Raw genomic sequence first — 23,008 nt, 5'->3', positions numbered from 1 at the left:
TGGATAAAAGCCCCCCATCCAAACAAAGACTATCAACAGTGCAGGTAAAAAAAATTATTTTATTTTTTATCATATACAGTACTATCTTGTTTATTTTATAGTACAGTACATTGATTGTTAATTTCATTTTATGGATCAATGGTCTCATTACATAGTAAAATTCATGTTAAATTGCTGTTTTAGAGGTTGTTTTTAAAAGTCTGGAACGAATTAAGCTGTTTTGCATTCCTTTCAATGGGAAAGCGCACCTTGGTTTTGGAACGCTTTGGTATTGGAATGGACATCTGGAATGGATTAAGTCTGAGAACCAAGGTACCACTGTATTGCTGAGGGCAGGCTGAGGTTTCTTGCCTTTGCCCTGAATCCATTCCCTCGGCTGGCATAGGATTTCTCGAGAACTGAAAACTGGGCATTAAACTCGCAGCGTTTCTCAAGCGTTCGTCCCCAGCCATTGTTAAGACTACAACTCCCATCATCCCTAGCGAGCAGGACCCACGCTGAGGGATGATGGGAGTTGTAGTCCGACAACAGCTGAGGCGCTGTAGCCCCCATGAGGCCATGCACAGGCTCGCCTGCGCTTACTCGGGAGTAAACACGAGCGAACTGACCGGTCACGAGCGTCCCCAAAAAAAAAACCGCTCACTTTTAAAAGAGATTATTCCGGGCATCCGCAACGCGCGTGCGCGTAAGCCCAGCCGCTCGACGGGAAAGGCGCGAGGACGCCTGCGCCTGCGCGGTCAGGAAGCAGGTGTGGAGGGGGCGCGAAGGAGCGAGGACGTCATCAGACAGCGCCGGAGAAGTGGGTAAGCAGGGAGGGGGCGCCCTTTCGCTGATGGCGACGGCCGGGCGCGCGGCGTTCGGAGGGCGGAGCATGCGCGTGAGGGGGCCCTCGCCATGGCGTCGGTGGTGCTGAGCGAGGCGGAGAAAGTGTACGTCATGCACGGCGTCCAGGTAACTGAGGCGGGGCTGGAGGCCTGTCTGGGGCCGGTTACTTTATTATTATTATTATTATTATTATTAGCATTTATTTCCCACCTGTTTTCTCCATGGGACTCAAGGGAGCTGGTTCTTCCCCTCCTCATTCAATTCCTCACAGCGACCCTGTGAGGCTGGGCTGCCACCTGCCCCGTTCAGAATTCAAATTCAAATATCTTTAATACGGTCAATGACCAGCAAGCAATTTATAAAATAAAATATGACAATATACGTACTATTGTACTACAGATAACAGTGGAGATATGGCCAAATCACAAAATTGGTTGTTGGGTTGAAATCACGACAGACGAGTGGTAGGTGTCATATGAGAGGCGTCTGCCGGGGCAAGCCCCGGGAACTCTCTTTTATTGAAATAAAAAAATTCCTTCCTGTAGCACCTTAAAGACCAACTAAGTTAGTTCTTGGTATAAGCTTTCGTGTGCATGCACACTTCTTCAGATACCTTGAGATGAGCCTGTTGACGACTCTTAACGACTGTAATAGGTCTTACAGGAAAAGGCAAGGGGTGAGAAGGTGAGAAATGGCTTAGTCATGTATAATGAGATAAGAATCCGATGTCTCTGTTCAGACCAGGTTTCTCCATTGTTTTAAGTTTGGTAATGAGTTGTAATTCAGCAGCTTCTCTTTCCAGTCTATTTCTGAAATTCCTTTGTAGTAAAACAGCTACTTTGAGATCTTGTATAGAATGTCCTGGGAGATTGAAGTGGTATCTGAAGAAGTGTGCATGCACACGAAAGCTTATACTAATAACTAACTTAGTTGGTCTTTAAGGTGCTACAGGAAGGAATTTTTTTATTTCGACTATGGCAGACCAACACGGCTACCCATCTCTTTTATTGAATATTACAAACATTGCCACAGGTGTGCTTGTGGCTGATTGGTTGATACAAACACAAAGCATCTTGTTGCTGATTGGTTAACATAGGTACAAGGCGGGAATTACATATATCCATTTATCACTGATAGATCAAAGGCTGAGAAATGGAGCTAGAACTAGACAGGCATGAATCCTCCTAATTAAATTATAACTAAAGATTAATATTGAGAGAACATAACATGAAGGAATACAACAATCACGTTCTGTAGATGTGGTCAGCAATGCATTAAGAACAGGTCAGGAAACACTGTTTCATGAACTCAATGGGAACTGTTCAGAACATTCTCAGACTCATGTGCAGAGGCAAAAACTTCCCAGCATGCAAGAGAAAAGAAGCAATAGTTCTCATAGTAAGACTTCACAGTTATGTGCAGTAAGAGAACTGTAGAAAGAGAACTTCCCTTCAATTGGTACTTATGTTTATGACCAGGTTTCAACTTTTAAGGTTTTAAGGATTCAGTTCAAAGGTCACTACTGTTTATTATCGTTCCTTCGATGTTTGCAATTTGAACTCCGTTGCTGCCATCATTGCTCGTCTTATTCTTGTTGCAATGTAACAGTACTTCGCCACAGGCCATCTCCCCCGTTCAGGGTTGTCCCAGTTACTAATTATTATTATTAATAATTATTATTTTATATATTGCATTTATAGCCCACCTGTTTCTCCATGGGACTCAAGGGGGATGGTTCAATCCCCACAACAACGCTGTGAGGCTGGGCTGCCACCTGCCCTGTGTAATACAGGATTGTCCCGTGTTTCAATGAAAAATGCTCCATCCTGATTAATATGGGGTGCAGTTTGTCCTGTTATTTCAGATCTTTTTTTCTCTCTCTCTCCAAATACACATGTCTCCAAGGGTGTGTGAAAGGTTATGTATTTAAGCTCTGGGAAGCAAAGCACAGACAGATTTACAAATCGGTGTGTTTGTGACAAATTCCAGAGGGGCCATCCTGTTAGGCTGCAATGGATTGTACTGGATGGCTTTGAAGTCGCTTCAGCATCAGCTGAAAAATAATTCAACCACCTCATCCCGTCCTGTACTTTGCCAGAACAAAAATGGGAACCCTACCACTGTGAGCTACGTTAGACTGAGGTTCAGTGACTGGCTCCAGGTCACCCAGTGAGCTTCCTGGCTAAATGGGGATTTGAACCATGGTCCTACTCTGACACCTCCCATCATAGCCAGTGATCAGGGATGATGGGAGGTGTAGTCCAACAACATCTGGAGGGCAGCAGGCTGTGCACCTCTGCTCTAACCACTGCACCACACTGCCTTATGCTCCAGGAGGCTTTGTTTGGTCAGAATCAAGTATACACTTCCGGAGTTAATGCTAAATACATTGTTTTTGGTAAATGAGCCACCATGGCCACGAGAGGGCTGTGAAAATTTGTGTCCTGGGCTTTTTAGACTCTTTTACTTTTATTTTTTTAAATAAATATTTTTTATTAGATTTTCCATAAAAAAACATTTTTACAAAATTATACATCCATTTTTAACTTAAACCCTTTTTTCCAGAACTTCCCTCAGCTTGTCTGATAATTTTCCGTTTATTTTTTATCCTCGTCTCACATTTCCCAATACTATATTGCACTCAAATACTCTTAATCACATCATATTTTTTAAACAATATTTCTAACAGTAATTTCACAGAGCTTCTTGAAAGCCAACGAACGTTATTTGCTCTTTTTAGACTCTTTTACACGTGTATTATCAGAAACCAAAGTTGCGCATTGGTTGCCAGATGTGGATTTTCCTTCCAGCCAGGGTGAATTTGATTATATGATATATAATGAATTGAAAAAAATGTTTTAAAGTACCTTTCGGAAAAAAACAGAGTCCTTTTTTTTGGGGGGGGGGGGATAATTCAGAGGGAAATTCCCAGGTGTCAAAAAAGACTATTTATTGTTATTAATAATAATAATAATAATAATAATTTAATTATTATTAATTTAAAGGTCTCAGGGTGGTTCACATAAAATATCAAATACATAAAATCAAAACAAAAACAACAACCCAATAAACGCCCCCCTCCCCAAAAAAGAGCCTGCATTTTTAAAAAGGGTATAGGATATAGATCAAGTCAGGCAAAGGCCTGGTTGAAAAGGAACGTTTTTGTCTGGCGTCTAAAGGTGTACAGTGGTACCTCGGGTTAAGTACTTAATTCGTTCTGGAGGTCTGTTCTTAACCTGAAACAGTTCTTAACCTGAAGCACCACTTTAGCTAATGGGGCCTCCTGCTGCTGCCGTACCACCGCAGCACAATTTCTGTTCTTAACCTGAGGTGCTATTTCTGGGTTAGCGGAGTCTGTAACCTGAAGCGTATGTAACCCGAGGTACCACTGTATAGTGAAAACACGAGGCGAACTTCCCTGGGTAGTAATATATTTATGTATGCTACTACTGCAGCCTGTGTTTTGTTAGCTCAAAAATGGAAAGTGAGTGAGGTCCCAACCAAAGAAGAATGGCAACTTAAACTGATGGAATATGCGCAGCTTGCAGATTTAACTTATAGAATAAGAGAATAAGAAGAACGTATGTTCAAAGAAGTTTGGAAAATGTTTAATATATGGGTGAAAAATGTGTACATTTAAAAACGCTGGTAGCACTAAGATAAATTCAACAGTGTAAATAAGTTTCAATGGCTGTAACAATGGATTACTGAATGGTTTTGTTCATGTAAAACATGCAGGGATGTATGGTATGCAAAATGAACCATGGAAAGAGAAGAAGGGAAGTCACTGATTTAAGGTTGTTTAAATGAATGAAATCTACATTAGAAAATTTAATAAAAATTAGAGCGAGAGAGACAGACATGGTATTCACTTATAATCACAAGCTCGTGAATAATATGCATTCGTCTGCTTCGCTCAGCAACATTTATTTGTGTGATCAATCAATGGCAATAGGTAACACATTGTGATAAATGACTGTTTCAGGAGGATCTTCGAGTGGATGGCCGTGGTTGTGAAGATTACAGATGTACGGAAGTGGAAACAGATGTAGTATCTAATACAAGTGGGTCTGCCAGAGTAAAACTTGTAAGTACTCCTAGCGGGGACTTCTATACATTGCTAATGATATTGTATTTTTCGTTGAAGCTCACTCTGCACAGTGCTAAAACATAGTTTGGGTCTGCCCTGCCCTAGCTAGAACAGTCTGGTGGCACCTGAAAAAGTAACTCATTTATAGTGGCATACATTTTTGTGGCACAGGAAATGTATTGTTCATTTATATTGCAGGAGAGAGATGTGTCACATTAACATGTAGAACACAAATAGAAAGGAGAACCAGATGCAAGACTAATAATTCTGTTGTAGTGGCCCATTACTCCCCAGTTCGTACTGAGTTGGCAAAATTGTGTTCTTAAACACCCAGTAGTATTTAAGGAATAGAAGGATGGCATACAGTATGGAAAATGAAAGGTTAGTATGAATGAGAAAAGGACGTTGGCTTAGGGCAGGCTTCCTCAACCTCGGCCCTCCAGATGTTTTTGGCCTACAACTCCCATGATCCTAGCTAGCAGGACCAGTGATCAGGGATGCTGAGAATTGTAGTCTCAAAAATATCTGGAGTGCCAAGGTTGAGGAAACCTGCCTTAGGGGCTGTTTGCTGTTGGAGGAAACGAGGAAAGAGTTGGCTGAATGCCCAACATAGAAGGAAGCTAAGGGGGTGGCAAGCTCAGTGAGAGGAAGACCCAAAATGTCTTGGAACCAAGCAACAGGAAACCTAAAAGAAAGGGTGAGTGGAGGAAGACAAAATAAGCATTGGTGTGAGAAGCAGGGATCAAAAGGGAGGGGGTGGAGGAGACAGATTTGCAGGAAAGGGGACTGAAGAAGTAAATTGTCAGAAAAGCGATTGGATTATTATATTGAACAACCAGTACTTTTTTACAGGGTATTCAAGGATATGCAGTACCTGCACCACTTTTTGTTGTTAAAAAGTGTGGCACTTACTATAACAATTTTATGATGAGTGCCAGCACCTGTTTTTCTAGAAAAAAAGCACTGTGAACAACAAATATTCACAATCTTAATCTCACAGTCTACCAGACTCAATGCTGTTTATTAGCAGTGAGTGTCTACAGTAGTCCGCATCAGATTGTGATATTAAGTTGGTTGGCCCTTTCGGTGCTTTGAAGGTGCTTCAAAGGTTTGCCATTGTGTTTTCAAGCCGTTGGTTTGTTTTTTAAGGAGAAATACTGGGTAGTATTGGCCGACACAGAAAGTAAAGGGAGGTGTGCTGGTAAGATCATAAGACTTGGAAAACATCTGTAGCAGAGTGCTGTTATTTCAACAGGGGCACACAGACATCCTGGTTGGAGTCAAGGCAGAAATGGGAGCACCGAAGCTGGATAGACCAAATGAAGGATACTTGGAATTCTTTGTTGATTGGTTAGTGCAAAATGGGCCACAGGGGGGTCTATTTAACTAAATACCAGCAACCTTAAAGTGATGCTAGTTGCAGGACTATATGCTCTGTGTTTGCTTTTTTATAAGGATTTCAGAATGCCAGATAACAAATCATTATTTTGACTGCCTTTTTGCCTTTTCCTTCCCCATCTTTTGCATTTGGCAGTTCATTTCTTTACTTCCTTCTGCTCATGGCCAGTGTCCCACCCTTTCCTAAAATGGACACACAGAACCTTCTAGTCCTCACCAGATCTCTGTAGGCTATTCCTTTCTGCAAATCCCTTTCGCCTGCTGCTGATGGTGGTGGTACCTCATTAGTTTCCTTCACCATGATGACCTTGCCTTCTTCGCCAGAGTAGTGAACACTCCATTCAGTTCTCTGCTGCAATTTGCATTTCTCAAGGTGACATTGGTAGTTAGCAAGATACTGCCCAGAGATGTACATGCAGTCAAAAAAATTTAAATAAGCCCTGGGCAGAGGAGCCAATGAGATTCAGAGCAGCATTTCTTCTGAAGACATGCCAGATGCTATAGACCAAGACTGAAAGGAGGCATGTTTTTTCTTTCTTTCTTTTTGCTATGCCAGATCTAGGCTGGCACAGTAGATGACTCCCATCTCAGGTCCCTTTCTGGAAGTGAATCATTGGTTGGCCAAACCCTTGCCCCATCCCAATAACACCACTTTGCAAAGCTAATAATAATAATTATTATTATTCAGGTATACTGGGCCAAGGCCGTTTAGGGCCTGAAAGGTCAGCACCAACACTTTGAATTGTGTTCGGAAAAGTACTGGGAGCCGATGTAGGTCTTTCAGGTCCAGTGTTACATGGTCTGGCAACCACTCCCAGTCAGCAGTCTAGCTGCCGCATTCTGGATTAGTTGTACTTTCCAGGTCACTTTCAAAGGTAGCCCCACGTAGAGCTCATTGCAATAGTCCAAGCGAGAGATAACTAGAGCATGCACCACTCTGGCGAGACAGTCTGCAGGCAGGTAGGGTCTCAGCCTGTATACCAGAGGTGGTAGACAGCTGCCCTGGACATAGAATTGACCTGCACCTCCATGGACAGCTGTGAGTCCAAAATGACTCCCAGGCTGCACACCTGGTCCTTCGGGGGCACAGTTACCCCATTCAGGACCAGGGAGTCCCCCACACTCACCCACCTCCTGTCTCCCCAAAACAGTACTTATGTCTTGTCAGGATTTAACCTCAATGTGTTAGCCGCCATCCATCCTCAACCGCCTCCAGACACTCACACAGGACATTCACCGTCTTCACTTACTATTGCCAGCAAGAGCACTATGAGCTGTAGTAGGAACATATGTGCTTTTAGATCTGCACATACAGCTACTGGTATACTGTTAGGGCTGCCATACGTCTGGGATTTCCGGGGTATATCCGGGATTTGTCTGTTGGAAATAGCATCTGGGCGGAATTTACAAAAATTGATTAAAATGTCTGTATTTCCTTTAAATTGCTCAAAAACTTCATTTTATTTATTTTTTACTGTGCATGCTAAAAGCAACTGTAGAGCCTTCTCTGCCACAATTAGAAATGGTGGGGTTTCAATCTCTGGCACATTATTGGCCTGCCGCTAGGTGGTGCTAACTGAGCGTTTTTGAACACCTGGAGCATTTTGACAATTCCTCCTCTCCATTTTAAAGGGTTGTCAAATCATTAACTCGTTTTGAATTGCTGTCCTGGTCCCTCCTGCACTTTCTGAGATAATGTAAGATAAAATTGAGGAGCAGAGTCTTCCACCAAAATTTTTAATGTGTATGTTGGTACACATTGTTGAGATAAGAAACGAGGTTGGCACTCTTGCTTGTGGTTGCATGCTTAAGAGTGACTTCAGGGATCTGTGCCAGGAGAGTGGGCAACCAGTTATGAAGAGCATGGCAAACACATACAAGGTTGATACTAACTTGATTTAGGTCTAATTAATATAATTTTCCTAAATATTGGGGTACAGGGTGGGATGAAATCGTTTTCTGGATTTCTTAAACCTTCACACATAAAACCTTGACCAGGCACTCATATATAAGATAGACGCACATGCCCAATTTCTAATAGCTGGCTGACAGTGAGAATCCCTACCATTGGCAGAACCGCTGGCAGTGATGGCCAAACTTGGCCTTCCAGCTGTTTGGGGACTACAATTCCCAACATCCCTGACCACTGTTCCTGTTAGCTAGGGATGATGGGAGTTGTGGTCCCAAAACAGCTGGAGGGCCAGGTTTGGCCATCACTGCGCTACAGTATCCTGGAATGTTCATAGTTATTCCAACTGCTCATGATGTGGTTATTGATAAAGAATATGGATAAAGTGCAGCTTCTGTGGTGAAAGTGAAAGGGCAGCGTGAATGGGGGAACATCTCTGCTTTCAATGAACTAGGTGGGGCTAGCCTCCCGCTCACACACTCAAACAAAACCCACTTCAGTCCACCAGAGGCAACCAACCATGCCAATGAAAACTAATGAATGAACGGAATCTACACATGTGACGCTGACACACAAACCTTGCACATGCACTTTGTAAAAGAATGGAAGTGTACTATTCCCCTTCTCCTCACCCGTCTTCTCCCCCAGCTTTATACTGTCTATAGTTGTGGTTCCCAACATGGGGCACATGCCCCACAGAGGGGCAATTTGATTTTTAAGGGGGGCAATTCGAGAATGAGTCATTAACAGTTACTTTAGGCTTCCTCCACGTGCATAGGAGTTCACTTTTTGAATAATAAGAATTATATGTCATGGGGGGGTGCAATCAGGATTTTAGAGTTGCTTAGGTGGGGCATGGTCAAAAAAAAGTTGGGACCCACTGGTCTATAGCATTAGTGTCTCACGTTGAATAAAATTGACAATCTTTAATAAAAACATTTTTTAAAAAACTAAATGGGGCTAATAGGCTAGTCTAACCTATTTGTACCTGCCACTTGGCAATGACAGCTGTTGAGGGAGACGCTTGACTACAGTCGTACCTTGGTTCTCAAACGGAATCCATTCAGGAAGTCCGTTCGACTTCTGAAAACGTTAGAAAACCAAGGCACGGCTTCCGATCGGTTGCAGGAGCGTCCTGCACACATTCAGAAGCCGTGCCAGACGTTTGGCTTCCAAAAAAAAGTTTGCAAACCGGAACACTCACTTCCGAGTTTGCGGCGTTCAGGAGCCAAAACGTTTGAGTCACAAGGCTCTCGAAAACTAAGATACGACTGTGTCTGGCTTTTAATCATTGTGATTTGGAGAGGAAGGCTGATCCATCCTGCTCTCTTGCACCAAGCCACTGCATCCTGCTTTTATGCATATACAGAGCAGGATTCTGCCTATAAAGCTTTTTGTTTTCTAAAAAACAAATTCTATTGTGGGTTTGGGGGGCCAAATGTAAGTCTATAATGGGGACGCTTCTGTCTATTTAGCACAAGGCGATAAGGACAGAAGCAGCAACCGACACAGAGTAGCGTATTACTTAGCTTTCTAATTGGAATATTATCCTGCAATAAAGTTCTAAAACACCGAAGTTCAAAGAGGCAACCTCAAGGTGTTGCTATGAGAACTGTGAATCTTCCCTTTAATTAAACATAACTTCAAACTCGCCCTCAGTGCGCTAGAGATGACTGTGTGATTTGATATTCATATAAATTGGCTATTAAAACTTTGCCACAATTTAAAAATCAAGTGTGCTTGGAGGCTAACTTGCATAGTGCAGGTAAATTAGATAATTGTCGGAGTTGTTTTTTATATAAGCTGCTTCTCCCTAGGAAACCTTTAAGAATCCTTTGTAAGTATACTATTAAGAAATGTTCCATTTCTGACTAATTGCTTGTGGCCTGACTCAAAAAGAATCAATGTGAGATAAATGCTTTACGAAGATCCTGCCTATTTTCTGTATTATGAAAAATAGTACCTGTACCTGCCATTCAGCTATATATGCCAGCATTTATCAAACTTGGGTCTCCAGCTATTGTTAGACCAGTGGCCAGAGATGATGGGAGTTGTAGTCTGACAACAGCTGGAGACCCAAGTTTGAGAAACACACATGCTATAGGAAAGCGGACAAGATAAATGCCTGAGGGCTCGCTTTAATGGGAGCACTGAGAGTTATATCCTGCCCTCCCAACAGTAGGGGCACTGTTGCTTACTATCGAAGCAGGACAGTGGTGAAGCAGGGGCTGCACACATCGCTTCTCGGCCTTTTGGCTAAGATGAAGTGTAGGGGCTGCACAGCAAACAGGATCCGTGGAATGGATCCACCAGTGTACCCACATAGTCCCAGCTTGCTTCTGCCCTGCCCCACATTGTCCTGGTAGCAGTGAGGCTGCTGTGAGGAGGTTGCCTCCATGTCCCTCCCACAGCAGCTTCTCCTGCCCTTAAAGGTTTGCTATGATTGGTGCTTCCACGTCGTCGTAGTGATGTATGGAAGTGAGAGCTGGACCATAAAGAAGGCTGATCGCCAAAGAATTGATGCTTTTGAATTATGGTGCTGGAGGAGACTCTTGAGAGTCCCATGGACTGCAAGATCAAACCTATCTATTCTGAAGGAAATCAGCCCCGAGTGCTCACTGGAAGGACAGCTTGCAGACCGCTGCCCTGCGGAGGCAACAAAGCTGTCCCCGACACCAGAACAGCGAGGCGGAGCACTCCGTCTCGCTGTTCTAGCTTGTGGACAGCTGCACAAAGCTTTCACCCCGCTGCCCTGCTGAGGCTACAAAGGCTGTCCCCAAGCCAGAACAGCGAGTTGAAGCACTGCGGAGTGCTCCATCTCGCTGTTCTAGCTCGAGGATGGCTGCGCAAAGCCTCCGCAGGGCAGCGGGGTGAAGGCACCCCGCAACCCTGCGGGGGCTTTGCGCAGCCATCCCAAAGGGTGTGCCTTCAGCGGGGTGACTATCCCTGAAGCCTTTGGAGCACAGCAGGACCTCGCGCTGCGCTCCAAAGGCTTCGGGTTCCTTTCGCTGAAGCCAGGAGAGTCTTGCTCTCCCGACTTCAGCAAAAGGAACCCGAAGCCTTTGGAGCACAGCGCGAGGTCCCGCTGTGCTCCAAAGGCTTCAGGGATCTTTGAGGCTGGCGGTGGGGGGAAAGCAGTGCTTCCCCCCACCGCCAGCCCCACAAGCTTGGGGGGTAGCGGCAAGGCTGCACGCAGCCTTTGCGCTGCTCCCCGACCTGGTCTTTGGGGCCGACGGTGGGGGAAAGCAGCGCTTCCCCCCGCCAGCCGCAAAGAGCAGGTCGAAAGGAACCTGAAGCCTCCGGAGCCCAGCGGGAACTCCTGCCGTACTCCAGAGGCTTCGGGTTGCCTTCACTGAAGCCTGGAGAGCGAGAGGGGTCAGTGCGCACTGACCCCTCTCACTCTCCAGGCTTCCAAGGTAGCCGCCTGAAGCCTCGGGAGTGCAGCGGGTACTCCTGCTGCACTCCCGAGGCTTTGGGTGAATGCACCTTGAACGCACCTTGTTTTAGAGGGGGAGAACAAGAAAAAAAAATTTTCCCCCTGTTCTCCCCCTCCTATGGCCCAGTGCGTCCTATAGAGCGAAAAATACGATAAAACATTTACTAATACCCTTAATGAAGACCGCTATGATTGTTTCCCCAGAGGCACTCAAACCCTCCTTCATAGAGGGTTGGTGCAGTGCCTCTCCTGCTGCAATGGCTTGTGACTCTCTTGTTTTGTTTTTTGTTAAATTTGTATACTGCCCTTCATCTAAAGATTTCAGGGTGGTTTGTGGCATAAAAACACAAGATAAAAACACAAAATACATAACAAAAACAAGAACGAAACAATAGCCCAATAACTCTTCCTGACTTAGACTCAAATTGATGCCAAGCACTGGTTAGGGGCTGTTGACTTGTCTCCCTACAGAGAGGAGGAAAAGGAGCTGGTCCTTGCAGCCACTTCTACCTGTTGTGGACCTGAGAGCTTCTAAATCCAGGTAGGAGATGGGAGGAAATAGGATGGGCAGCATTGAAAGCTGTAGGCTTCTAGTATGCTGCACAGTGTCTTCTGCTGGAATAGCTTCTAATTAGGCTGATTTTTGCCTTGCATATTTGAAATTGTGTGTGCATTTTTTAAAAGATTAGAGCCCATCACGACTGATGCTTGTTGAAGGCAATGAGACTTTTTCAGTAGAGAAATACCCAGGACAGGAGAGGCCAATTAAAAATATGCCAGTCTTCCTGTCAGGTTATCTGTTCTCTCCCCCTGTCATGTTTAACAGGCTATATTGTTAGCCATGCAACTTTCTTTTCTTATTCTTAACCTGAAGAAAGCAATTGTTCTTAATTTCCATCAAACCACAGTAGTTAGACTGTAACAAAGAACTGGAGCTGAGATACCAAACTATATTGTTGCCTGTTTCAGGTAATCTATAGCTCTCTCTGTCCCCTTTATTATTTTGGTTTATTAAATCTTGTTCCTAAGGAAAGGGCAGGATTTAATGTCCTGTGCTGAGCCGTAGATCCCTGAAAGGTGAAAACTGCTTTGATTTTTTATTTCTTCCTTTCAGCTCAGCTAATGCCACTCCCGAATTTGAGGGCCGCGGCGGAGAGGAGCTGGGCACTGAAATAGCAAATACCCTCTACAGAATTTTTAACAACGAGAGCAGCATTGACTTGAAGTTGCTTTGCATTGCTCCCCGAGAGCACTGCTGGGTGCTTTACGTCGATGTCCTGGTAAGTAAAACAAACTTCAGCTTAATCGAAACTAGATATTCAGAGATTTCCTCGGGCCGTTGACGGGTTGAATTCTGATGAGATTGTTTCTGTCTCAAAGTCAGGGCAGATAGTTTAAACGCCATCACAACCCTGAACCTCAATGTCAGCCTTTGCTCATTCAGGACTGAATCTTGATTTAAAAAGTCAAGATAAGAACACGCCTATCTGCCACAATCAGATTATCACTAGTAGGTTCTAGGATTGATATAACTGAATGGGCTATTCATGTAAAACACACTTCTTCTTTTAACATTTCAGTTACTGGAGTGTGGTGGAAACTTGTTTGATGCCATCTCTGTTGCAGTGAAGGCAGCACTGTTTAATACCAGGTAAGGCACACGTAATTTTCTAAAAGAAACTTGTGGAGGAAAATGGAAAGGTCTCTGTTGCAGCCAAAACAATGTGTTGTGGCGCCATAACAAGTTAACAAATTTATTTTGGTATAAGCTTTTGCGGACTAGGGTCCACTTCATCAGACACGTCAAGTGTAATCCTCAATCGTATTTATATATGCATATTGTGTGTGTGTGTTTGTGTAATCTGTGAGATTGTTGTTGTTGTTTAGTCGTTTAGTTGTGTCCGACTCTTCGTGACCCCATGGACCAGAGCACGCCAGGCACTCTTGTCTTCCACTGCCTCCCGCAGTTTGGTCAAACTCATGCTGGTAGCTTCAAGAACACTGTCCAACCATCTCGTCCTCTGTCGTCCCCTTCTCCTTGTGCCCTCCGTCTTTCCCAACATCAGGGTCTTTTCCAGGGAGTCTTCTTTTCTCATGAGGTGGCCAAAGTATTGGAGCCTCAGCTTCACAATCTGTCCTTCCAGTGAGCACTCAGGGCTGATTTCCTTCAGAATGGATCGGTTTGATCTTCTTGCAGTCCATGGGACTCTCAAGAGTCTCCTCCAGCACCATAATTCAAAAGCATCAATTCTTCAGTGATCAGCCTTCTTTATGGTCCAGCTCTCACTTCCATACATCACTACTGGGAAAACCATAGCTTTAACTATACAGACCTTTGTTGGCAAGGTGATGTCTCTGCTTTTTAATCGGTGAGATTAGAAGGACATAAAGTGCAAAAACTACAGACAGTGGCAAATAGAGACAATCACAAATCCTGTTTCATTGTCACTGCTGCTGTTACAGCACACTTTGCTTATTTTTCATCCGTCCAGTTCTAATGAAATCTCACTGTCTGTGATTTTTTGCATGCCACTCATCTCTGAATTCACTACTTGCAGCAAACCACCCCCGCTTCTTCAAAGTGGACTCTCGTCCAAGAAAGCTTATGCCATAATTAAATGTGTTAATCTTTAAGACAGGCATAGGCAAACTCCGGCCCTCCAGATGTTTTGGAACTACAATTCCCATCATCCCTAGCTAACAGGACCAGTGGTCAGGGATGATGGGAAGTGTAGTCTCAAAACATCTGGAGGGCTGGAGTTTGCCTATGCCTGCTTTAGGATGTCACAAGCCATTTGGTGTACCTGCTGAAAATGGGTATAGACACTCCTATCCGCTGAGGCTACCTGGGACTCAATGGACTAAGATGGTTCTCAAACCTACGCACCTGCTCCTTCAACAAGAGTGCAGCCTCATTAAGGACAGGTAGTTTTTCCAACTCCAGGATGCGTCAATCGCCCACGTATAGCACTTCCGTCTTGTTTGGATTGTCTCTAGTTTGTTTTTAACTCACCCTTTACAACCTCCCAATACTAGTTTTTTTGTCTGTTTGTTTTTTGAAACTAATTTATATTTGATTTTACAAATTAAAATTTACAACAAAATCAATTACAAAGACATATAAAGGGATTTCTTTGAATCTCAAGACTCCCCCCCGCTCCATGGGTCGTAATTTCACCGCTTGCAACTGCACAGCCACATTTTTGTCCATCTAGTTTATCCGTAGTCTTTGTTACCTTACAAGTGAGATTAAAATCCTGCCAATGTTTCCATTTGCTTACAATGGTCTCTTAAATAAATTATAAATTTTCCCCCAAAGTTCTTATCCTCTTGGTTCCTGAGCTTTCCAGTTAGTTTTGCCATTTCAGCATACTCCATCAACTTGGTTTGCCATTCTTCCCTGGTCAGGACTGCTTCTTCTTTCCACCTCTGGGCTAATAACATCCGGGATTCCGTTGTCGCATACATAAATAGTCTTTTCCGAACCTTTGGAATCTAGGTACCTATAATTCCTAATAGAAAAGCATCTGGTTTTTTAAACAAACATTATTTTGAACATGTTTTTTCATTTCATTATATATCATCTCCCAAAAGGTTTTTGGGACGCGTATGGCGTTGTGGGTTAAACCACAGAGCCTAGGACTTGCCGATCGGAAGGTCGGCAGTTCGAATCCCCACACCGGGGTGAGCTCCCGTTGCTCGGTCCTGCTCCTGCCAACCTAGCAGTTCGAAAGCGCGTCAAAGTGCAAGTAGATAAATAGGTACCGCTCCGGCGGGAAGGTAAACGGCTTTTCCGTGTACTGCTCTGGTTCGCCAGAAGCGGCTTAGTCCTGCTGGCCACATGACCCAGAAGCTGTAAGCCGGCTCCCTCGGCCAATAAAGCGAGATGAGCGCCGCAACCCCAGAGTCGGTCACGACTGGACCTAATGGTCAGTCAGGGGTCCCTTTACCTTTTAAAAGGTTTTTATTACCTTGCACAACCACCATATACTCCCAGTGCTAGTTCAGGACTTGGTACCAGTGGAACCGAGAGACAGAACTGTGCGTCATTGCCACTTCATGTCCCAGAGACAGCTCTCAGCAGCTTTGTATAGATGTTGAATAACATGCATGACCAAGTTGAACCCTGCAAGAGAGCTCCCACAGGGCTGAGCAAAAGTCACCCAATTTGAAACAGTCCCGAGCCAATATTGTGGTGGTAGCTTCAGGGTAGATATCCCCCAACGCCGCAACATAGACCCTGTTCCCATCCCACACCTTTGCACCACTTCCTGTTGGTCAGCTGGATAGGATACAACAGGTTCAACTTAGATATAAAATGTACTCTTGGTTGCGCAGACACATGGCAGTGGTAGATCCAGACAAGCAGGAAACATGCATATAACCAGAATTAATTGCTAGTTATTTCAGGTACAGTTTGACTGAATAAATTTGAAAGGGCTGGGAGGGATGGCAGGGGCTGGAGTAGGGCTGGGCGATAGCTGGTTTTCACCATCACAATATCACACCAGCGAAACAGTGTGATATATTGATATATCATGTTGTCTTAAATAAGGATGGAGAGGCGAACACTAGGGCTGGGTATTAGCTGGTTTTCACATCGTGATATACCAATACATCACAATGTCTGAAATAAGGATGGAGCTATGTAGAGGCATTGGCTGGCATCATGGTTTTTCCTGCATCCTGATTTTTTGCCGGCGCCTGCTCTTGAGATTCGCTGCCCCCTGCAGGAGGCAGGGGAGAATGGAACCAGCAGAGATAACAGGGGCTGCAGGACTCAAGAGAAGCATTGGCTGGCTTCACGGTTTTTCCCATATTGTGATTTGTGCATCACACACACACACACACACACACACCCCATGATTCACGATATGTTGCCAGGTCAAAAAATTATGAAACCAGTATCAATATATGGACTTCAAACTGGTTTTTGATGATATATCAATATATAAATAATTGCCCAGCCCAAGGAAGGGGGTAGGGGGAATTCTCCAGTGTTCCTCACGGCTTAGGACCCTCGTACCTACGGGACCGCCTCTCCCGGTATCCCCCACGGAGAGCCTCAAGGTCCATAAATAGCAACACCCTAGAGGTCCCGGGCCCTAAGGAAGTTAGATTAGCCTCAGCCAGAGCCAGGGCCTTTTCAACACTGGCTCCGGCCTGGTGGAACGCTCTGCCTCATGAGACCAGGGCCCTGCAGGATCTGATTTCTTTCCGCAGGGCCTGTAAGACAGAGTTGTTCCACCTGGCCTTTGGCTTGGAGCCAATTTGATTCCCTCCTCCTCTTTCTTTTTTCCTTTCTCCTCCTGTGATGAGGCTGCATTGTAATATTTTAATGTTTCCATATTTTAATGTTATATTTTAATCTTGTTTTTAAGTTGTATTCATTCAACTTGTTTTTATTACTGCTTGTTAGCCGCCCTGAGCCCAGCCTTGGCTGGGGATGGGGTATAAATAAAAATTATTATTATTATTATTATTATCATCATCCTTCTTTAGTGTTTGTTTGTTTGTCTGTTTGTTTGTCTGTCTGTCTGATTGATTTATATACTTCGTCATAAGATCTCAGGGCTGCTGTAACTCCATCAGGCTTCCTAACTTTGCCAAACAGCTTAGTTGAAAACATCTTGCCTTGTTTTTTGTTTCTCATTATATTATATAAAACCTACATAACACTTTGGCACAGCTGCTTTGAAAAGCAGTCCAAAACACTTCTCGGCTGTTTATTTTAAATGACCTCAGCTTTAGAATGGAATGAACCGTATTATGCCGGGAATGTGCCTTTTCTTTTTTTACAGATGGGAAGCTGCTCTAAATCATTTAGATACAGCTTCCATTTTTTAAAAGTTCAGATAAGGAAAAGAACACACACACCCTGCGATTTTGTGGAAAACCTCCCTATTTGGACAATGAATTGGGTCTCTTCCTATTTTTATTGTTTAAACTGCTTACTGACCAACGACATCAAAGATAATTGCCATTTCTGCACTAACTACAATCACAATATATCCTTTTAAAATGATAAATATGGTGTGGTTTCCCCCCTCATGTTGCCAGGTTAAAAAGCTGTACCTCTTAGAAAGATGCTCCATCACTGAGCTATATCTCTTCTGCAAACTAAAGTTCTCTTAATTGTTTTGGTATTGGGTGAGATGCTCTTCTGGAGTATGAAAGCTAATAGGATCTATCTTTGGAAACTAATCTCAGCATATGAATAGGAATTGGAATGATTCCCTGTGGCAATATGTGCAGAAATGACATCTTAATTTGACATCACCGTCTGCTTTCTTTAGAATACCCAAAGTACGCGTTTTGGAGGATGAAGGTGGACGAGAAATTGAACTTTCTGATGATCCTTTTGACTGTATTCGACTTAATGTAGATAATGTACCTTGTATTGTCACACTAAGCAAAGTAAGTCACTGACAATTCTGAGCTTATCTCCTATGGGCTTGTTTTGATAGAAAAGTTCTAATACAGAAGGCGGACCTGCCATTTTTATTGTGGACACTGCCATGGAAACCATCAGATTATTTCACTATTTCTTTCTAGGTTCTTGAGTTTCCAGTATGGGAGAGATTAGGTATTTTGTTTGTGTGTATGTGTGGTGGTCTTCTTCTTCTTCTTCTTCTTCTTCTTCTTCTTATTATTGTTATACTTTCTCAGCTTAGAAATGGAACTCTGTCTATTAACACCTTTAACAACATGGTTGACTATTCTATAGCAGTGATTTGAGAAGCCATTTTGACACGTATGGAAAAAGGGTTTGCGGTTTGAAAACGTTAGGTTTACAGAAAACAGTCGCTTTCAAGGGCTTCTCTTCATCTTGGCTTGGTCTTTTGGTAAATTAATTGTATGAGAATTCTGGATTAAAATGCTGTGGTTCTAGAATTCCTTCCCCGTGTTATTTCTCAGTATTGTTCTAACTTTCCTCCCTCAGATTTGCACAAAACCAGAAAGTTGCACAAGCAAACCACATATAAAATTTGTAAACCAGATATATTGGGCAGCGATCTGAAAAGGCAGTGCTAGGCAGTGGTTTTTTTCAGGGGGTACTCAAAGCTATGCAGTACTGGCACTTTTTTTGTTGTTGTTAAAAAGTGTTTCACTTACTTAACAACTTCATAGTAAGTACCGGCACCTATTTTTCTAGGGGGAAAAAGCACTGGTGCAAATACATTTTCAGTTGCTTTCATTTCTTTTCCAGGATTTTAGTAAGGTTGTGTGAAGAACTTAGCCTTTTATATTTCCCTTTTCCTTTTACCCTTTGGATTTGCACACAAAAAAAAAAACCAAACACACAAGCGAATTTGCAATCACCTGCCTGTGTTTTCGCACACTTCTCGGGTGGGGATTTTTTTAAAAAACCCACAAAGGTACATGTGCAGCTCTTTGCACACTTTGTACTTAATTGGTGTAATAGAATCAACAGATTATAAGGAAGGAATAAACACAAAAGGGAGTGCCTAGAGATATGAACAGGAAAGGCTAGAGTTGCTCTGCATACAGTAGTGCCCCGCAAGACGAATGCCTCGCAAGACGGAAAACCCGCTAGACGAAAGGGTTTTCCGTTTTGGAGGTGCTTCGCAAAACGAATTTCCTATGGGCTTGCTTCGCAAGACGAAAATGTCTTGCGAGTTCCTGCGGGCTTTTTTTCCCTTTCCCCCGCTTTTTCCCAAGCCGCTAAGCCGCTTATCAGCTGATCCGCTAAGCCGCTTAACAGCTGGTCGCTAAGCCGCTTATCAGCTGATCCGCTAAGCCGCTTAACAGCTGATACGTTAAGCCACTAAGCCGCTTATCAGCTGATCCGCTGAACCCGCTAAGCCGCTAATAGCGCTAAACCGCTAATGGGCTTGCTTCGCAAGACGAAAAAACCGCAAGACGAAGAGACTCGCGGAACGGATTCTTTTCGTCTTGCGAGGCACCACTGTATACAGATTCAATTACGTGAGGGTGTAGATTACTCTGGTCTAATTTGAATGAGGGGGATCGGGAATGGATTAACAGCTAAATAATGCTGACAAGCCCTATGTTTACTTGGAAATAAGTCCCACTTTGTTCACCTACCTTACTCGCAGAGAACTGTGCAGTGGTACCTCGGGTTATAGACGCTTCAGGTTACAGACTCCGCTAACCCAGAAATAGTACCTCGGGTTAAAAGCTTTGCTTCAGGATGAGAACAGAAATCGTGTGGTGGCGGCGCGGTGGCAGCAGGAGGCCCCATTTGCTAAAGTGGTACCTCAGGTTAAGAACAGTTTCAGGTTAGGAACGGACCTCCAGAACGAATTAAGTTCTTAACCTGAGGTACCACTGTATAGTCAAACCTCGGTTGTCGAACGTAATCCGTTCCAGAATACTGTTGGACAACCGAAGATCAAAGGGTGTCGGCAAAGTAAATGGAGAGAAAAGTGAGGGGGGACTCCCTGGAAGCTATTCGGCTTCCGAAAAATGTTCAAAAACCGGAGCATTTACTTACGTGTTTTTGGTGTTCGGAAGCTGAAACGTTCCAAAACAGAGCCATTCGGAAACCGAGGTCTGACTATAGGGTTGCAGCTTACCTTTTTTTGCCGTTGCTTTTCCAGATTGGCTATAGGCATGTAGTGGACGCTACACTTCAGGAAGAAGCGTGTTCTCTGGCTAGCCTCCTCATTTCTGTGACCAGTCGAGGTGTCCTAACCTGTATGAAGAAAGTGGGAAGGGGGAGTCTTGATCCAGAAAGCATATTTGAGATGATGGAGGTAAGATGTGGTCAGGTTGTTGTAAATCAAGCCGTAGTGGGATTTTTTAGCACCTTAATAAGTACAGTGGTGCCTTGGTTCTCAAACTTAATCCCTTCTGGAAGTCTGTTCCAAAACCAAAGCGTTCCAAAACCAAGGCACGCTTTCCCATAGAAAGTAATGCAAAATGGATTAATCCGTTCCAGATTTTTAAAAACAACCCCTAAAACAGCGATTTAACATGAATTTTACTATCTAACGAGACCATTGATCCATAAAATGAAAGCAATAAACAATGTACTGCAGTCACACAATCAATCAATCAGTAACTGAACTGGGTTCCACACAGTCACAAAAACAAAACAAAAAAGCCACAAAAATGCAAAATTAATAGCAAAAACAGACAGACTTCAGCGTAACACTCAAAATGGAAGTGTAACACTTAGAAAGGAGCATATTCAACTTCTGAAAAAAGTTCACAAACCGGAACACTTATTTCCGGGTTTGCAGCGTTCAAGTTCCAAGTTGTTCAAGTACCAAGGTGTTTGAGAACCAAGGTACCACTATGCAGCATCAACCTATTTTGGTTTTAAAAAACTGACTTCTCCAAATATCTCAAAAGAAAGCTGAAAGACAGTTTATATCAGTCAAAAGCATTTAGTTATTACAGTTAACAAACAAGGATTCCTGTTTTAAAAATGATGTTTATATAGATATTTTTATATATTGTGTTGCATACTCATCTGAAATGGCGATCAGAGTCTTTTCATAGGAAATGGAATGAATATTTTTGCCGGGGCAAGCAAGATGTAAAGGAAAATGCTGGAGAACATGTTTTTTAACAGTTTCATAACTCCTCCTTAGCATTCTTAAATGCACTAACATATCGACACTAAGTCATGAATTCTATTATGTTTGCCAGCCTTGAGGCAGACAATAATTCCCTACAGCCCACAAAATGACAGGTACAAGATAGCTTTGGAAAAGTCGATTGAATTACAATCCAGGTTGGGTGTATTTATAGTACACATTGTTTGTCTATAGTTTTCAAATCTATATCATACTTATTGTAGTCATGTCTTGGTTCCATTACTTTTATGTCTATGGCTTACACTCCCTCCCTCTTAAGATATTCAAGAGATTCAAAAGGTTAAATTCTTTTATTTCCATTCCAAGACATACAGCATTGGCAAAGTTGTTGAGCTTTGTTTTTCCTCCATGACCTCTAGCAGTATTTTCTGCATCTTCCCTATAATCTTTGCAGGTATCAAGAAAGCTAAAATGCTGTTAGAGAGTACATTTTTTGCTTCCAGTGGGAGGCTAGGGTATTTCATGCTAACCCTTCTGATTTAGTACCGTTGTCGAGATCTGCAGAGATAATGTTAGCACCAGAGCTTCTTCTGGTCTGAAAGGCTAGACACTAAGGTCTAGGGGGAATGTGCAAGTCTATAACTCAAAACTCCACTGGGTTGTTAGCAAGTAGAACTTTTCGTCAGCTAGACAGAGATCTCCAATTTTTTCTGGGGGGGGGGTCTGGGGACATATTTGGAAATCTGAGAAGTCCTGGGCACCACAAAATATCCACTTCACAGTAGAAAAAACTGGTGATGCTCAGATCCACCAAACCCCAAATCTCTACACCCGCCAACACCAAAACAAATAGAAAGTAGAGAAAAAGCAGAGAGGTAGATATTAACTTTTAAACAAAAACGTTTCCACAAAAGAAGGAAGCTTCTATGCGGATCCTCTTTTTTACAGGTAAATTCTCCTGCCACTCATTGGTTTTTGTCTTTTCATTTGCATTTCAGACTGGAAAGAGAGTGGGCAAGTTGTTGCACACCTCTTTGCAATCTGCCTTGGATAAAGAAGAAAGTCTTGGACCAACACGGAAAAAAGTTGGATTCCTGGGATGAGCCTCATTGTTACATTGAACATCTGTCAAGGACTGGGTTGGTTGGTTGGTTGGTTGGTTGGTTGGTTAGTTGTTCAGATTTTATTTTATTTTTACAAAGTTGGCATATAAACAAAGTTTATATTTGTTGAATAAAGGTGGTTTCCTCTCACACACTTGTCATTTCAGCTCTTTTCTCACTGGGCGTTGGTGGCAAAATTAAAACATTCGATCAACACTAGGGCTGAGTGGTATGTCACTATATCGTCCAAAACCAGTTTGAAGTCCACATTGCGATACCGGTTTCATAATTTTTGACCTAGCAATATATCGTGAATCGTGTGTGTGTGTGTGCTATGCAAAAATCACAATGTGGGGGGAAATGTGAAGCTAGCCAGTGCTTCTCTCACTTCCTGCAGCCCCTGTTAACTGCCAGCTCAACTCTCCTCTGCCTCATGCAGGGGGCAGCAAATCACAAAAGCAGGCACTGGAAAAATCACGATGTAGGAAAAACCATGAAGCCAGCCAGTGTCTCTGCGTAGCTCCATCCTTATTTCGGATATTGTGATATATTGGCATATTGCAATGATTATCTGGTGCTGGAAACCAGATATTGCCTAGCCCTAATCTACGCCTTGATAGAAATGTAAAAGCAAGCAATGGATTGTAAAATGGTTTCATAGCTGTCAACCTTCCCTTTTTTTGCGGGAAATTCCCTTATTCCAGCGCTGTTTCCCGC

The 23,008-nt window shown here is 43.3% G+C and overlaps 1 protein-coding gene and 1 long non-coding RNA gene across 2 annotated transcripts in view; both read left to right on the top strand.

The window, feature by feature from the left end:
• LOC308460098 overlaps positions 1 to 23,008 on the top strand; it is a 146,384-nt gene that overhangs the window by 102,776 nt on the left and 20,600 nt on the right. The window lies entirely within an intron of this gene.
• On the top strand, positions 793 to 22,441 carry EXOSC7 (exosome component 7). The gene is made up of 8 exons (XM_080976023.1): positions 793 to 951; positions 4,811 to 4,912; positions 6,171 to 6,265; positions 12,773 to 12,938; positions 13,239 to 13,309; positions 17,955 to 18,075; positions 20,244 to 20,399; positions 22,187 to 22,441. The coding sequence occupies exons 1-8, from the start codon at positions 895 to 897 to the stop codon at positions 22,289 to 22,291; spliced, it is 873 nt and encodes a 290-aa protein (XP_080832149.1). The 5' UTR covers positions 793 to 894; the 3' UTR covers positions 22,292 to 22,441.

This window comes from Podarcis pityusensis (genome assembly GCF_964106645.2).
Source record: "Podarcis pityusensis genome assembly, chromosome: 12".
Taxonomy (NCBI): Eukaryota; Metazoa; Chordata; class Lepidosauria; order Squamata; family Lacertidae; genus Podarcis; species Podarcis pityusensis.
Note: the sequence above shows the minus strand (reverse complement) of the source record. Positions and strands in the feature narration are given on the sequence as shown.